At 40.6% G+C, this 16,844-nt stretch overlaps 1 protein-coding gene across 3 annotated transcripts in view; it reads right to left on the bottom strand.

The window, feature by feature from the left end:
* Nucleotides 1-16,844, bottom strand: part of MACC1 (MACC1, MET transcriptional regulator) — a 51,649-nt gene that overhangs the window by 6,957 nt on the left and 27,848 nt on the right. Inside the window, exons 2-5 of one of the 3 annotated variants that reach the window (XM_019508556.1) lie at nucleotides 15,889-16,039; nucleotides 14,565-14,687; nucleotides 7,955-9,999; nucleotides 2,301-2,489 (exon numbers count right to left, since the gene is read on the bottom strand). In XM_019508556.1, coding sequence (XP_019364101.1) covers nucleotides 2,301-2,489; nucleotides 7,955-9,999; nucleotides 14,565-14,679 — 2,349 coding nt within the window. In that variant the 5' untranslated portion in view covers nucleotides 14,680-14,687; nucleotides 15,889-16,039. The remainder of the gene's footprint in view (nucleotides 1-2,300; nucleotides 2,490-7,954; nucleotides 10,000-14,564; nucleotides 14,688-15,888; nucleotides 16,040-16,844) is intronic. The other 2 variants (XM_019508557.1, XM_019508558.1) reach the window with 2 other exon arrangements.

The following is a 16,844-nucleotide window of genomic DNA, read 5'->3' on the forward strand; positions in this document are numbered from 1 at the left end:
GGTTGCAGCAGCTATTTTATCTGATGTTTCATAGTGACAGTTTAATATTATCTTGTTCACTTATGTGGGCTCCACATCAAAATGTTTGGCTCCTTTCTTTACAAAATGTGTCACTATAGCCAAAGTGAAGATAAGATCATTATGTAATTTTATGTATATGGCAGGCTGTGAGCAAAATATAATTTTCCATGTAAAGTTTGAAATGTGTCTTATCACCGTCCCCCAGTGTATAAGTGCAGGCACAGCAACACAAATGAGAGCAACATCATAAATCTGAAAATCCAAAAGGCATTCTTAAACTTTTGATGGGAACAAGGTAACTATTACATTTTCCCTAAGTGCAAGTTCAGTTGTTGAAATTGAATCCTATAAGAATCGTTTATTATACCTTACAACAACACTGGCATGGTGGCAGTTTTGCTTGGAAGCAACAACAATATAATCAGTTAAAGTAGAAAGCTAAAAGTCAGTTTTGAATTCCACTCAGTACAATCGTTTAATATAAACATGAAATTTGAAGATGTGCTGATTCTTTGGTAATGCTAATGGAGAAGGAAAGTAATATAACTTAAAAGTATATAAGTTAGCAATATAGCTTAAAGCAAAAAAAAAACCCTCACAGTTTGCCTTACACCTGAATAATCTTAAAGCCTAGATTTAGACAAATTTCAGGCTCAAAAAAATGATACATGTTTCTGCAGGGAAATCCAAGAAATAGTTCCCCAGAAGAGAACTTTCAAATTCTGCTGCAGCATGCTAACAGTAATGAAGGTCACCTCACCACATATTTGAAATGTGTATAACATCCTAAGGGCATGTAGACTTGTTTGGTACAGAGAAAACATTCAGGTATTGAGCATATTTTTAGGTGTTTTTCATTCAGTTCAGCAGCTGGAAATTAGGAGGAGAGGCAATACCTTGTGGCCAGCCAGTAGTCTGTAGAGAAACCATGTTCTGTAGCCTGCATTTAAAACTTAGTCGTATTGAGGCATGTTTTAAAGGACAGCCAACGATACATTTTCCAATGCTAAATCCAATGGATAGCTACAGAGGGGACTTCGTTTTCTGTAGCTGACCATCAAGTATCTGCTACAAACAGTAAATTAATTAGATTTAAAATGTAAACCACAAAAAAGGTGTATTTGTAAACTACTTTGTCTTCCATTTTAGTATACTGCACCATGCACTGGTATATGAACTTTAAGAAAATAAACACCTTTTTGTGAAGGGTTTATCTCCATTTATTTTGTATTTGTAGGGAGTAGTAAATATATGATACTGAAGAGAAATTAAATGGGGGAAGCAACCTAATGACAGACGTTGCAGAAAAACTTGAAGTGCTCAATGCCCTTTTCACCGTAGCCTTAACAGGCAGGGTCAGCTCCCAGACTACTGCACCTGGCGGCACAGTTTGCGGAGGAGGTGAGCAGCCCACAATGGTTGGCTGCAGCCCCCCAGTATGGAACAGTCGCCTCCTCCCCGCCTTGAGGAAGAATCCCATCTGAGGCTGGGCAGCCTCACACAGAGGCGCCCCCCACCCCCGGTGGTGGGGGGAGAAGGAAGGGGAAGAGCCCCCCCAGCACCAAACAGAGCCCTCTTGCTGTGTGCCGGGATTGCTCCCAGCTGTCAGTGAGCCTTTGCAGTGGGCAGAGCTCTCCCTTTCTCCTCCTCCTCTTCCTCCTCCTCCCTCCCATGCCGTGCTTCTCCTGTAAAACTGCCTTTTGATAGCCTGACCCCTTCCTGGGCAGGCTGTTAATTAATGGACCCCCCTAAGGGCAGGGTTGGCCTACAGACCAGCTTCTAGTGCTCTCTGGCTGGAGACCTCTCCCGCGTAGCTCACAAGCCAGAATGCTAGAACGCAGGCACACTCCGGCTCCCGGGCTGTTCTCCTAGCAGCGGGAATTTCACGGAAATTCTTATCTCTAGAAATGAACTCCTGCCCATGGCCAAAGAGAAGGAAGATCAATGAGAGGGAGGGAGAAAAGAGAAAGGGAGAAATAGATTGCCTTAATAGTGGAGGAAATAAAAGATTTAGAGTGGACAGAAGCTGCAACATCCCATTAAATTCTTTTTTTTTGACCACAGTAGTGCCTAGAGACCCCAGATGACATTCCTAGCCAATGTGTACCGCAAATGGTGAGAGACAGTCCCTGCACTCAGCAATTAGCAATTTAAGTAGGGAGGCAATAACTGGAGAAGGAAGGTATTGGAAAGAAAGGCTTTTGACCATATTGACGCACTTGGAAAAGATGCTATAAACCTCTCAGTAAGGGTGTGATGGAGACAGTTTGAAGGCTTACCTCTGGGGCAACTTCTCCATTTCTGCCCTGGTGTGGGACTTCATAAGCTTCAATTTGTTGCTTTGTGAGTCGTGCTAACCTTTCTGCCAGCTCTCTCCAGTATCTGCCAAGCTTGACAGCTGCGGTCAAAATGACAGTGTCCTGGGTTATACGTGCTACTAATCCTTGGCAATCTAACTTCAGAAGGGCCTGCAGGAACAATTTTTAAAATGAATGTTTTTGGTCAGTATTTAAGAGCAACTAACTACTGTTTATTGGTAACTCTGTACTAGATACCTTTACATACTAGATCTCTCTATAGCTTTAAGGAAGGCTATATGTTTTTTAGGATCAAATAAGTAACTGTTTTTACGCCTTTTGTACAATAATTTGCTGCCCACAAGCTTAAGCAAAAAAAAATAAAAATAGCTTGGCATCCAGTTGCTTCAGCATTCCAACGTTAGTTGGGGCCTGCCAAGCTGAGTATACTGAAGGGAAAAGATCCTTCTCCAACATAAATATTTGGGACATAAAATTTAGCTTCTTAAAATATGACATGAAACATAAAAATTAAAGTTTCATTATAACAAGGTGCTATCCCTATTCCACTTCTTTTCCAGAAAGTCACTGATCACATTGGCCAGAGCATTTTCATTTAATCCTTTTGTATACTTAATTTGCTTACTGTCATTATTCAAGTATGTGAGGCTATGAGATGGAAAAAAATGTGTTGTTGAAACAAAACAAATCTAAATAGTTCCCTTTGTAAAGTCCAGAAACAAATACATGCAATATGCCTGCAATTTAGAGTAGAGCTGGTGGAAATGTGTGTGAATACCTGTTTACTGAGCTACCGGTATCCCTGTGGGAAAATATTGACTTTTCAAACAAATATCAAAAACCAGAAATTGAAAGGATTTTGATCTTTAGATGTTTTTGTTTTTGACAAAAATTGTGAAATGTTCTGCAGCAAATCAGATCCCTCATGTGTAAATTTTGTTGAACTGAAAAAAGAGTTTTTCATGTTATGGAAAATTGCCAAATTATGGCATTTCCTAAATCAGACCCAGGTTAATCTCAAAGGTCCTCATTATCTGTCTGTTACTTAGGCCTCCAATTCTGTGCTAGTAATTTTTCACTTCTTTAATCAAAGGATTTTTCTGTACCAGGGTAGAAAAAAAAGGCACTTCCCCCATTCCCATTAATATTATACTTGTAAAGGCCTTCAGCTGCCATATTTTCTTATATACTACATGCTTCCAAATAAGACATATTCCCTGGGTTTTTTGTAAGGCAGAATGGAATGAAAAAAATATTTTTTTCCAGGTTTATAGCAGGGTCAGAGCCTAATCTTCAGGTGACTCACCCTCCCTTCCCTGCTCAGTCAAAAGCTACAGTTTTAACCTTTTTACAGGTGAATTGTTAGCTACTGGTTACTCAGCCAACAGCTGAAACTGTAGCTGCTGCTGAAGACTGGACTCAACAGGAGAAACTAGGATTTTGAAAAGAGCTAAAAACAGTTTACAGGGCTGTGAAATAGAAGGGAGACCAAGCATAGCAAACAGATGGCAACATTGCTGAAGAAAGTATAGTTTGCTTAGTGGCACATCAAGGCAAAAGGAGAGAGGGGCATTAACACCTGTAAAGGGAAGAATGATTATTAGGAATGAGGTATATTATAACATTCCATGAAGTCAAATGACTCCCTCAGGCTGCCTGAACAGAAGTACCACTGCTGCTGCCAGGCGGTTGGTTTAACTGTGGCCTGGAGCAAGAATCAAAGTGGGGTGCATCACTCACCTGCACTGACCCTGCTGAACTCTGCTTCTCCCTCCATGTAAATGCTGGAGGTAGGAAAAGGAATTTCTCCATGCTTCTATTCTGGGTAGAAAATCAGCTTCTCTGCTAAAGAGGTGCAACCCGATTTTGGGAAGCTAGTTTTTTAGGGAAAGGTGTGTTTGGTATGCGAGTAAATATAGTAGTTAGTTTGTCATTAGCATGTATCAGGGCACAGGAGATGGTGATGGTAGGTCCTCCTTGAATAGGAGAATGGTGGCAGCACCAGAAAGAGCAACCACCCCATTGTTGTGAGCAGGACACATAATGACCAATGCAGCTTCCAAAGTGATCAATACTGATCAGATACAGGTTATAGAGACTCCTTGCAGCCAGTAAGCATGTTTTAACAGCAGGGCTCTTAAGAAACCCAGACCACAAGCTAAAATCACCCTTCCTCAAACGGTGGCCTTTGGAGGAAAATGGAGTCTCCCTTGGAGTCAGCCTCCTCTTGTCTACTGGGGTGTCATTTGTAGGGCTGTAATTTGTAGAACATGTTTATGTGCTCAATTAATCCATTTAGGGCCACATTCTATTCCACCTATTTGGAACATAAGTTGATTTTTGTGCCTAAATGCAATCCTACTCCACCTGACTTGAGTCCCTGTAAAATACTTAATGGAAAAAAGTGGGTGGGTTCTCCTCCTTCTCTGTACTTTTTTTGTGACACAGTCTTAAGGGCCAGATGATGATGTGATACAAAAGTAGATGCACTGATAGATTTTTCAGGGACTTGAACAGAAATAGAATTGCAGTTAGGCACCTAAGTCCACTTAGATGGCTAATGGATTAAATGAAATCTGGCCTCTAAAGGTTGCTTGCTAATAGTTATAGATTTGATTCAGACCGATGATGCTTCTTGTCTGGATGTCCTTATTTCTACCAAAGTCATTAGGAGTATAGCCTAAGTAAAAATTTCTAGACTGGACTTCCTATTACTAAATAAAGCTCCATTAGGAAACTTGCTTGCTCCACAAGGAACTTAATATTCCTGCCTCTATAAATACATTTTGATGTTTCTTACTGAATGAGATAGAGAAGAGGCCTTCTCAAGTTGCATGTAAACAGCCTGAATACCCAGAAGAAAGACTATAGAAAAAGACTTCCTCTTTGGGTCTAGACACAGAATCCTCTTTTCTCCTACCACCACATCATCCATAACTTTCAGAATCATCATATATGTTCCATAATAGCTACATTATTCTCAGGCTATAGTAGCATTCCCTTCCACTTTACACAAGGCATTCAGGACAGTGAATCCAAGTATTATTAGAATAAAGGATCATATCAGTGCCCCCTCACGTCTTGCCTATTAAATAATTTTATGTATTGCTGTAGTGACAGCTACTGCAAAATACTGTTTCATAAGGAGCTGGTGGTAGGCCCACGTCTGACTGCTCTCTTTCTGTACGTAACAAAACTGATAATTCTGCCATGTTTTTTGGGTTCTCGTTGCCTAATATGACACATTTTGTCTGAAGTTCCTAAGTCCTTCACAGTAAATTTAATACAGACTCTAACTGGTGCCGTTCCAGAGTAAACACCTTGGAAGGCAATGCAATGGAAAGCTAAGTCTGGCCCAGTGTGCCTGACCAACATACTTTTTGGCTCTGCATCCAAGAAATTGTTCAAGCTATAAATGGATTTTTAAAATATTCTTTCTTGGGCAGCACTGAAATGTGTCTCTCAAGGCCATGGTGATAATTTAATTTTACACTTCAGAAAGGCTTTTCGATAAGTGGCACAGATTATATTATATTAGTATCTATGACTCCTATAAAGTCAGAGTAAGCCAGATCTGCATTTCATAGCTGGAAGTTGCACACCCTTTACAGACAGGATGTCTTGTTAATCCTCTAATACATTATCCTGGCACCTCTACATTTTCCCTGTATTGTAATGAGATCTACAGAATCCTGTCTCCCCTTGAAAGGTTCTTTAGTTTACCTTTATTGTTTTTAATAAAAAGCAGTATAACTGAATTCAAGACTCTGTCATTTTTATGCAACTCTAAAACAGTTTGCAAGTAGACTGTTGTAGTTGACATGTCTGGGTGTTGCAGCATGTGTATGATTTGCTTTGGAACACAGGCATTTAAAAGGGAATGGGCTATAGTAAGACTAAATGTAGGCATGTCTGCAACAAGGGAGTGGATAAAAGGCCTTGTAAAAAAGCCACAATTCTCTGTGGCAGAGCTGTCCAACTGGTAGCTAGGGTGGCCATCATAGAGGACAGTCCAGTTGTCCTCTGTCCTCTATTCATACTAAACCAGAGGCCTTTATGTCCTCTATTTTTCTCTTGAAGGACATAAAGGCATTGGGTATTATATCAATAGAGGACAGAGTAGCAGAAAACCAGAATGTCCTCTATGATGGCCAGCCTACTGGCAGCCCATGGCATAAGTGGTGGGAGAAAATATTATTTGGGAAGGTTAGGTAGTGTGGGGCATGCCTGCCTGACCCCTGCAGGGACATTGTGGGGGCCAGCAAACATTGGTGCTGTATGTGTGGCGACAGTGGAGTGCGCAGCGGGGGCACTGGGCATGGCGCTGCAGTGTTGGGGCGTGGCAGTGACACTGTTGCTGGCGGCTGTGAAATTAGTTTGGGGGGACTAAGCCCCATTAGCCCTGGCCTCCCACCGCCTAAGGCCATGGGCTGCAAACAGACCCAGACACAGGCACATCACATACATTTATAGCAGTAAGTTACATGAGGATCACAGAGATTTAATAATTCAAGCTTCTCACATGACAAGTTTAAGGACAGCACTTCCTGAATTGAAGACATTTTGATTGGATAAAGTTGTTCGGAACTTGTTCATAAATTTGCAAATACCGCCCCTGAAAATATCAACTTCTAAGAAAAATTGGAATGATTTATTGGCATTTCCTTAGGAAGGAACATCATGTATTATAAAGATGATGGGCATGTGCAGCATTACACAGAAAATCATGCCTTCAATAGATAGTCTAGGCTTTCCTATCTTTAAAAACATAAACTCATCTTAAGCACCCAGATTGTAGCAAAGGAAGTTTGTAAGGAGTTTGTAAAGTTTGAAATTATAAAATTGTCACTGCTAGGTAACTAGTTTACATCTATGATAGAGATTGGTAATAAAAAGTTGCAAGTTAAGCAGTTTTTGTCCTCAGTAATGTCAACAGCTTGTTCCTTGAAAATTACTTTTATTTGTATGCCATCTCCTCTGTGGCAAAAAACTCTGGCTGCTTGCAGACATTTAAAAAAAATAGCGCTTTACTTTAAACTCCACGTACTCCAATGCGGAGCCCCATGCATGCCCAGAAGAGGCAGTGCGTTAGTTGGACCTAGCTTGCCTGACATTTGTATAGATTGGGTGCTTTAACGGGGCTTTTTTGGTGCTTTTATCTAATAGCTGATTGGCACAGCTTTAGATAAAAACACCAATAAGCCCCTCTGAAGCCCCCAATCTATACAGATGCTGCAGAGTGAGGTTGAAGTAACTCGCTGCTTCTTCCAGTAAAGCACTTTCTCTTTTAACGTCTGCAAGCAGCCTCTGTTACTTTTAAGGGGGTTTTTTGCCATAAAAAATATGGCCTAGGAAAAAAACTCCTGAATTTTTCCAAATTTGAATTTCTGTGGGCTGAATCAATTAACATAAGTTTCTTGGTTCAAATAAAAAAATATTATTTTAATTTATGTGAAGTATCTGTTTACATTTTTTCAGATGAATACTATTTTAGTAAGTATGAATATTTAAAAATACAAATATAAAATTCTTATGAGGGTCATTTAATTACTTTAAAAAAATGTTCTTGAACAGTACAAAATACCAATAACTGAGTTTGACTGAACAGTACTTACAATAACGAGCTCATAAAGAAATTGCCTTTTGCTTCTGTTTGAATGGCAGTCTTCCTTCAATTTCTTCACCATGTAAGCAACTCTTTCTGACTCTTTCTCTGCTTGTACCTCACTGAAAACATCCAGTGACATATGTGAATATCCTAGTACGTCAGCCAAGGCTCTCCAGTTATAAACTCTCTCTGATACAGTAGATAGGACTACTGAATAGATGTAGGTCAGTTTCTTAAAAGGCAGTGCAATTTGCTCAAGAAGATTCCTTGTTGCCATAACACTTTCAGTAATGTCAATAGCTTGTTCCTTCGGAATTACCTTGATGTTTTTGCAATGCACAAGACCAATCTTCTTTCTAAGAACACCCACATACCATTCTTTTATTTTAGTCTGCCCCATGGCTTTTACTCTGTCTTCGCCAAGAAGTGCAATTGTGTCTCCTTTAAAATACTCTAGTAAGTAGTCAACCTTATTCTGACGTAAAACAGTTTTCAAGGCCACTCCATAGGTAGTAATATTCAAAGTCTTATCTTGAAACTTTGGATATTTAACTGTTGACATGAAGAGGAAAGGAGCAGATTTGATCTCTTTGCGTTTCTGTATACGCTTCGGCTTACTGGTCACCCCAGGTAACTTTGGAGCTGGATCAGGAGTGCTAACATGGAACTCAGTCACTAGTGTATTGTCTGAAATTTTAATCTGAACAAGGAAAACAAATGCATATATTTCCTTCATTCCCAGGACAGAAAACAGAAATTGTTTGTGGACCATTGTACCTGCTTTCAACTGTTCTTCTTTAATTCCTTTGCTTTGATTTTGCACCTTCACTTCAAAATCAGGATCACAGGATGTCAAAGAAATATTCAGATCTTGTGGCTTGTCAAGTAAAAATGTATTTTTTCCCCACAGCTGAAACACAATTGGAGGCATGGTCTTCCCACCTTTTTGAATGTCAAAAATGGTGAGTTTTTCTGGAATATAGTTATGACCAAAAACTGTAAAAACAGCAGTGAAAGAAGGATGAATATGTTTGGGCCCATAAATTCCAACAGAGACAGTTCTATGGATATAATTCCAAATGGTTACAGCTGAAGACTGAATTTTGTTTGTTTGTACTGCAATCACCATGTACATCACATGACTTAGATTTGTCAGCTTCACTTGTATTGTGTCTTCATAAATGTAGCAGTTGTCTATTTTTCCAAAAGGTCCTTCTTTTTTGGGACTGTAAAAACACACAATTTCAGTCATCACTTGACTGAAAGGCTCATTCTTCACTTTGGCTGCAACTTTCAGTTCAAGTAAAATGGCTTCCATTGTGTTGAGGTTACTTAATGTAAGTTCTAACAGTGGGCTCACAGTGTTTGAAAGTTCATGATTCAGTGATGCAGGAGGACTAAGAATAGCCCTTAAACCAATCTCTTGGAAGTCCCCAGATAATACATGACCCTTTGGGATGTGAATAGTGATATCAGAGTTTGGCAGTTGCACTGAACCCCCTTCATGATTCATCTTACAGACTATATGAGTATCTGTAGCTTGTGTTTGTGCCCATCCTGGACTATGACTCATCACATCTAAATTAACACATGACCGGGCCAGCTGTCGGTGACTTAACCAAGCCATCTTGTAGGCATCACGATTATTCTGAAGCCATTGCTTATCCAAAGCTAAAATCTGGCCAGAGGGTGCTGTTTCAGGATGATCACATTTTTTGGCATCAACAATGTCCAGAAAGTCTGAAATACTCTTAGATTTCCCCGATCTCCTTGCTGAAGTTCTTTGTAGAAGAAAATCTATATCTAACTCATCACCCGAGGAAGCAAAAGAATCCCGATTGCTTGAATCTCGAGAGAACAAATAGGGGTCTTCTTTTAAGATAGAAATGTGTTTATTTTTCTTCTCACTGCTATTTGATTCAGCTAAGTCAGATACAAATGGGTTGGAATCTGAGAGTTCATTCCAGAAAGGATTCGTTTTTGAAACAGTGTGAGTATGCTGTTTGAATATATCAGACCAGTCCATATCCACATCCAGTTTATTCTTGTCATCTGTTTAAAAAATGGAAATAATTATTCCCATCTAGAAAAAGCCTCTTTTCTAATTGAATACCACAGTCCAAATTCATTTCTGATGTAAATCTATTGAAGTCAGTTAATGTAGCTAGCATTAACTGACTTCAATAGAAGTCAGGCTAAATTTATAAGTTAAAACATGAATAATCATTTAGAGCTTTACACCTAAATTATAAATTAAGGTATAGACAACTATGTCAATAATATATAAATATTTAAATTAGGATTAAACAACCAATATTAATAAGGAGAACTAACAAATGAATCCCTAGAATAAACTTATTTAAGGCCTGAGGCTGCAAAGGCATCCTTGTTTCACATGAGTGTTGAAGACATTGACATCTATCACAGTCAGCCATTTAGACTGTGGGTTCTTATAATTATCATCCATTAAGAAAGGCTGTTGACATATTTGTCTGGAAACTAACACGTGAACATTATAAAGAGATTGTTCATAATCTCCTTTCATTCTAGTGCCTATAACTTAGTTATTCTTTTATTAACTTCTATTTTTTTTCTGAGTCAGAGGATTTATTGCTTTTAAAGGTAATGATGTATAGTTCTTGTTGGTAGCGCCTGAGCAATTCATTTTTAATTTGGAATCGACCAAAAAGAATATTTCTTTATTGTGACCCTCTTTCTTTTAAAATTTAGAATAAACAACAGAAGGGGACCCTTCTTTATGTAAACAATATTTATAGATTGAACACTTTTAGATTAAACACTTATTGCTCACAAGCAATTTTTAATGTACCCATTTGTTATGGATATAGGATGCCCCTTGGTAGAGTTCATATAAAATCCAGATCTAAAATTTGAGTGATGATTAAAGACTTGGTAACTAAACAAGGAACTGAGAGTGTGTCTGTATTGTAGAAGCACTGTAGCTGTACCCTACTGCTCCTACTTGCACTCTCTGAGCATAGAAATTCATATGTGAAGCCACTCAAATTGTTATTCAGTAACTGCTCACAAGACCATGGCCCTTGGCAAGTTTCAGAGCAGCCACCAGGGATGACTTCAGAGTGAGCTCACCAATGCTGGATTTACAGCATATGAGCAGGAGCAGATAGATGGGTGAGGCATCTGTGCTGGAACATACAGCTGCTATGATGTAAACCGGGGCAGGCAATTATTTCGGGCGGAGGGCCGCTTACTGAATTTTGGCAAGCTGTTGAGGGCCGCATGGGTATCCCTGTCCCTTGACAGGTGCCCTGCCCCGGTTGCCATCTTGTGACTGGAAGTCTGGCCCCCTAACCTCTGACCTTTGCCACCAAAAGTCCCTCCCATTGACCCCAGAAGTACTCCTTTCAGCAAGGGGTTTTGCCATCTCAGAACCAGAACAATACCAATTTATATTCTAAAAAGCAAACCCCTAAAACATTAATTAATTTGATTTCAAAAATATTTTTGTCCTGGTCTGTATGTGTTTGCGTAGTGTACATAGAGGTGGTTATATATAATACCTTAAAATGAAGTCTTACTCTTGTATATTGTGGGGGGTTATGGATGTGTGGGTATGTGGGGTGAGGGAGCATGTGGGTGTGTCTGGATATGTGGGGTGTGGGTGGGAATGGGGTTTGTGGGGGTAAATGTAGGGGAGGATGGTGGGGGGGGTGAGGGTTGTTTGGGGGCCTGCGTGTATGGCAGTGTGAAGGGTGGTGTGGGTGCATGTGTATGGTAGGCTGTGCATATGAGACTTGTCCTATGAAGAACACATATATACACGCACACACTCTGCCCCTGCCTGCATGCACACACTGCCTCTATGCACACACTGCCCCTGCCTTCACTCACACACACTGCCCCTGTACCGCCGGGGCCCCATGCTTCCCATCTAGTCATGTAACCAGGAGCCACGTGGTGTTGTAGCAAAGTGGGGGAAGGAAGCAGGGAAATGGCTGGGGATGGGTGGGGAAGGGCTTCTGCCTCCTGCTGATGGCTCCCCCTGGGTCCTACTGCCCCTGGCTCCTATTATCTTTGACAGGAATCCAGGAGCAGATAAATATTTTCTAAATTTTTTAGGGGTCCCGTGGGCCAGATGAAATTGCCTAGGGGGCTGGATCTGTCTGGCCTGTGGGCTGTATGTTGCCCACCTCTGGTGTAAACGTACCTTGAGTACCTTCAACTTGGATTATTACATACATGATTTTTGCATGCCTAGAATAACAGCAGAGACAGGAGTAGGAGAGGTTCCACCTCCTCTACTTCCTCCACACCCTGTAAAAAGTATCCATTTTAGCTAGGTTTAATAAAGAGATCAAAACCCCCAAACTGAGCTGGCTCTTTAGAGGGAGGGGGTAATCTGTTTTTTGGGTTTTTTTCCCCCTATATGCCCATGGCTTTTCATTATTATCCCTTCACTATTTGGACCTCTGTCCCTACAGTTCAAGTAATTCTTGAAATCTGAAATTAAAAACCCCTTACTATAAACATGATTTTCATTTTTTATTTCACTTTTGTCACTAATCAGGACAAGAAATAAAATGTGTTAACAGGAAAAAGTTGCAGAAAAAAATACTTATTGGGATATTTTCAGCTTCCCAGCTGCCTAGCAAGAAGATTCTTGACTTGTCTTGATAACAGTCTTTCAGCCTGGCTCCTGGAAGAGACAGAAAAATAGTCTCTCTGCTTTGGTGGGGGGGGGGTTGTTTTTTGTTTTTGGTTTTTTTTGTTGTTTGTTCGCACGTATTAGCCATGCTCATGTAATGGCTGTACCTCCTAATAGAGCCTCAATATTTTGAAAAATAATTATGTAATGACTGCACCCACATTTCTAAAGGAACAGACTGAAAATATATTTCTTTTCAAAGTTGTAGTTAGTTGAAGAATAGAGCATGCCTGAGTGGGGAACCCATATCTATACTATATGGATATAGGCAGTCCACATTCAGTCTCATCTATAAGACAGTGCAAGATGGGCGAGCACAGAAGGATGTTGCAACACAGAACTACAGCTGTCATTTAGTGCTTATGGGGTGTGTCTATACGCATTTACTGCACAGTTGACTAAACTGCTCAGTAAACATCTCGGTATGTACATGTGCACCCCTATAAGGGCATACAAAACTAATAAACTCTACAGCAAGGTAGGACTTGTAAATATAAGCCCTCCCATTCGGCAGAGCTGTTGTTTTTTTGTTTTTTTATATGCAGCAGTGGACGTGTAGATGCTGATGGACTGGCTGGGTCACAAGGGTGCTTCAATGCTGGAGTTGCCCACTGGCTAGCCCCACACTGAAACACCCTCATGCCCCATCCCACCCCTCTGCAGCACATTGAGCCCAATCAGAGCAGGACTGGGCTGGCAGGTTGACCCTCAGCATCCCCTGCCAGCCAGAGCTGCTATGACTGGGCTCCAGGAGCTGTGCATGAATAAACTCTGGAACTACTTGCTCTGGAGTTATTTGCTCCTGGGTGCATGTCCAAACAGCAAGCCCAGGAGGAAAAAACTGGAGCAATAAAGTCCAGAGTGTATTCATGTGCACTAATTTCACATGTAGACATGCCTATGCTTCGTCAATCTTGCTCTGTTGTTTAGGTAATAGCTTCACTCTAGTTTCTGGTGGCAAAATGTTGGAAAAGATTTGCAGTTCTCATGCAAATAAATAAGGGGCCTTCTGCCTTATTTATTTGCATGACAGTGGAGATTTATTTTTGGTTTTCTAGCAAAACTGAATATTTCCCATGAAAAAATAGATTTTTGCATAAATGGCATGTTCCAACAGAAACATACTGCAGATGGAAAATTCCCTAAAGCCTCTGCTCTAGTAGTAGAGCAGATTCTTTCCTATGTCAGCTTCTTTCAACACAGGAGAGGGATAGGTTTAGATAGTTCAGTAGAGAGCCAATTACTACTTCCTGATTCTGTCAGAAAACTCTAACCCCGGAGGTACCTACCACTGCTAGTAGATATTTATTGCTTACAAGCAATTATAATACATCCATTTGTTATGGATGGAGGATGCCCCTTGCTAGAGTCCATAAACAAATCTAAGGGATCTAAAATGAAGGGAATGTCTACACTGCAGAAGAGGATGGAATTTTTAACTATGATTAAAATAGCAACAAATTCAAGTTAACATGGGTTAGCAACTTGAGTTCAAACCTATATGGCAGCCTGGAGATAAATTGAGCTACTGCTTGAGTTTATCTGGCCCTTACTGCTATTTTAACTCTAAGTTAGCTAACTTCAACTAGTCAGCCCAAGCTAAAACATATCTTATATGGCACCTTTGCCAAAAGATTTGTAAAGGGCCACTTACTGAGTTTTGGCAAGCCATCGAGGGCTGTATGACAGGCAACCGGGGCAGATAAATATTAATTTTCTAAATTTTTTAGGGGCCATAGGGGCCAGATAGAATGGCCTGGTGGGCCGCATCTGGCCCACGGGCCACATTTTTCCCACCCCTTGTTTAAAGGCATATATTTCTGGACAGTTGTCCTTGCTTGCAGGTTGAAGTTAGTGGGAGCTTTGTCTGAATAAAGACTGCAGCAGTAAGCTTTAATTAAAACACACACACACACACAAAACAACACACCTGCCAAATTGGTTCTTGCTGAAGGTTTTCCATCACCAAAGTCAATCAAATCTCCTTCTGACCTACTGCGTGTAAGCTGTGCAGCATGAAAGGAAGGTGTCCTGCTAGCAGACATCTTTTCTTCTAGGAAACAGTAGCATATGTTAGGAAGTATGCATTTGCAGAGAGAAACATGAGCCTTTACCTTGCAATGTGGGCCTATACAAAGGTTCCTCCTGAGTCTGCCTACATACATCACATTGCAGGGTTTGGCCCTAATATTAAAAGAAAAAATGTTTCAATGTTGAAGTCCACAGTAAAGCACCTAAGTCCCTGTTTAAGTACTGTAAGTTTTATGTTTAAGTGCTGTGCTGAATTGGACCCAGTTGCTACAAAATTCCAACAACTTTCACTTACTATGTCTCCAGTGAAAACATTTATTTTAAAAATGAACCTTTTATTCTCTGAATAGGCATCCAACTTCTGTTTGAAATAGGATTGAATGGAAATGTATTAAAAATTAAAATCCATATTTTTCCATTTCCATCAGCTTCAGATAAATATCTTCGTCCCTGTTTTGCCCTACTCTTCTTCTACCATTTTTCTGAACAGACATAAAATCAGATTCTCTTACCTTCAGCCAGCAGATGTGTAAATCGGGACTTGGCCCCATTATAGTCATTAGACTTATACTGGTGAAATACTACCCTGAGTGGGAGCAGATTCTGGCCCTTCCTTCTCTTTACATTAGGTATGATATATCTGTTCCCTTTCTATGTGGAATGAATGATGTATCCCAAATTATTGTTTTATTAACTTTCCCCAAGTCCTCAGACTGGTCCTCTGTATAAAATACTGCTGCTGCTGGCCAGTTATAAGAAAGTAGTAAAAAACTGTTTCCAGGCCCATGCCAAAATGCTAAAGCCAGCTCTGCTTTGGGGACTGAAGTGTTACAGGTTGCCATCTACTCAAAGTAGATCTTTGTTCCCACATCTTTTTCCCTAGTCTGTGGCTAGAAAAAAATAGGAGCTTTGAATGTTTAGGTATTTGATTATGGAAAGGGAAGCATCACATTATATTAAAGTAATGCTAACAGGGACACTGGCACTACCATGACTCAGTTTCCATACATTTCAGAATCCAACATAGTATCATAAAAGACAGTTTGTTTCAACTTGCTATGAAATAATCAGTTTTTATTTGATTTGTTTATTATTAATGTATATCATTAGCTGTAGGAAAGAATCATCATCATCATCCACATCCATGCCTACTAAGGCAATGAAGCATTAACATTTTGCTGTCAACTGAAAAGCCAACCCACTTTATTGCTCCCTAGCCTTACCTTAAAAACAGAAGATAGTTAGGTCCTGACTCCCTTTCATTTTTCATTGCTTTTGTGTGACATGGGAGTCAGGCTTATGTTTTTAAGTATTTTCTGGAGTTAGGTCTGGAGTTAGGTCTTCTGGATTTCTTTAGTTCATTGCAGCCTTTGGCTAGGGACAGAAATTAGACATAAACTGGTACAAGTAATTGGAAACTTATTCAAATCTGTAACACTACAGAAGTTCAGTGCACTCCTTTCAAAATGGCTGTAATCAGTTTAAGATAAACCTGGATGGAGATAGTATCACACTTAACTGATTTAGGTTAAATTAGTTTATTGAACTTCTGTCCCAGATTCAAGTTAACTCACAGTCCTCTAGCATCCAAGGATGCTTTGCACCTCCCCTTCAAACTTCCCCTTGCAGGGTGGGCGAGCTAGCCTTGGCCCAAGCTATCTGCTCCCAGGAAGGTGTGCTCTAACGTACTCTGGCTTCTGGGCTGGGTCAGTGCAGGCATGTGGCTGCATTTCCAGAATCAAAAGTGAATGTATCATAGAATCAATGAGTCAGAAGGGACCTAGACAGATCACCTAGTCCGACCCTTGCCATGGGCAGGAAGGAGCACTGGGGGTGGCAGGGGTCATAAGACCCCAGCCAGGTGCCTATCCAGTCTCCTCTTGAAGATTTCCAGGGAAGCTGAGAGCACCACCTCTCTGGGAAGCCTATTCCAGGCTCTGGCCACACTTACAGTGAAGTAGTTCTTCCTAATATCTAACCTAAACCCTCAGCTTGTGGCCATTGTTCCTAGTGACTCCAAGGGGGGCCCTGGTGCACAGACTTTCCCTGAGTCCCTGCTGGTGGCCCCTGATAAGGTTGTTGGCAGCCACAAGATCCCCCCTCAGTCTCCTCTTGCAGAGACTGAAGAAATTCAGGTCCCTCAGCCTCTCCTCATAGGGCTGGCCACGGAGGCCCCCAG

Source organism: Gavialis gangeticus, unplaced genomic scaffold, assembly GCF_001723915.1.
Source record: "Gavialis gangeticus isolate Ggan-Ray unplaced genomic scaffold, GavGan_comp1, whole genome shotgun sequence".
NCBI classification, from domain to species: domain Eukaryota; kingdom Metazoa; phylum Chordata; order Crocodylia; family Gavialidae; genus Gavialis; species Gavialis gangeticus.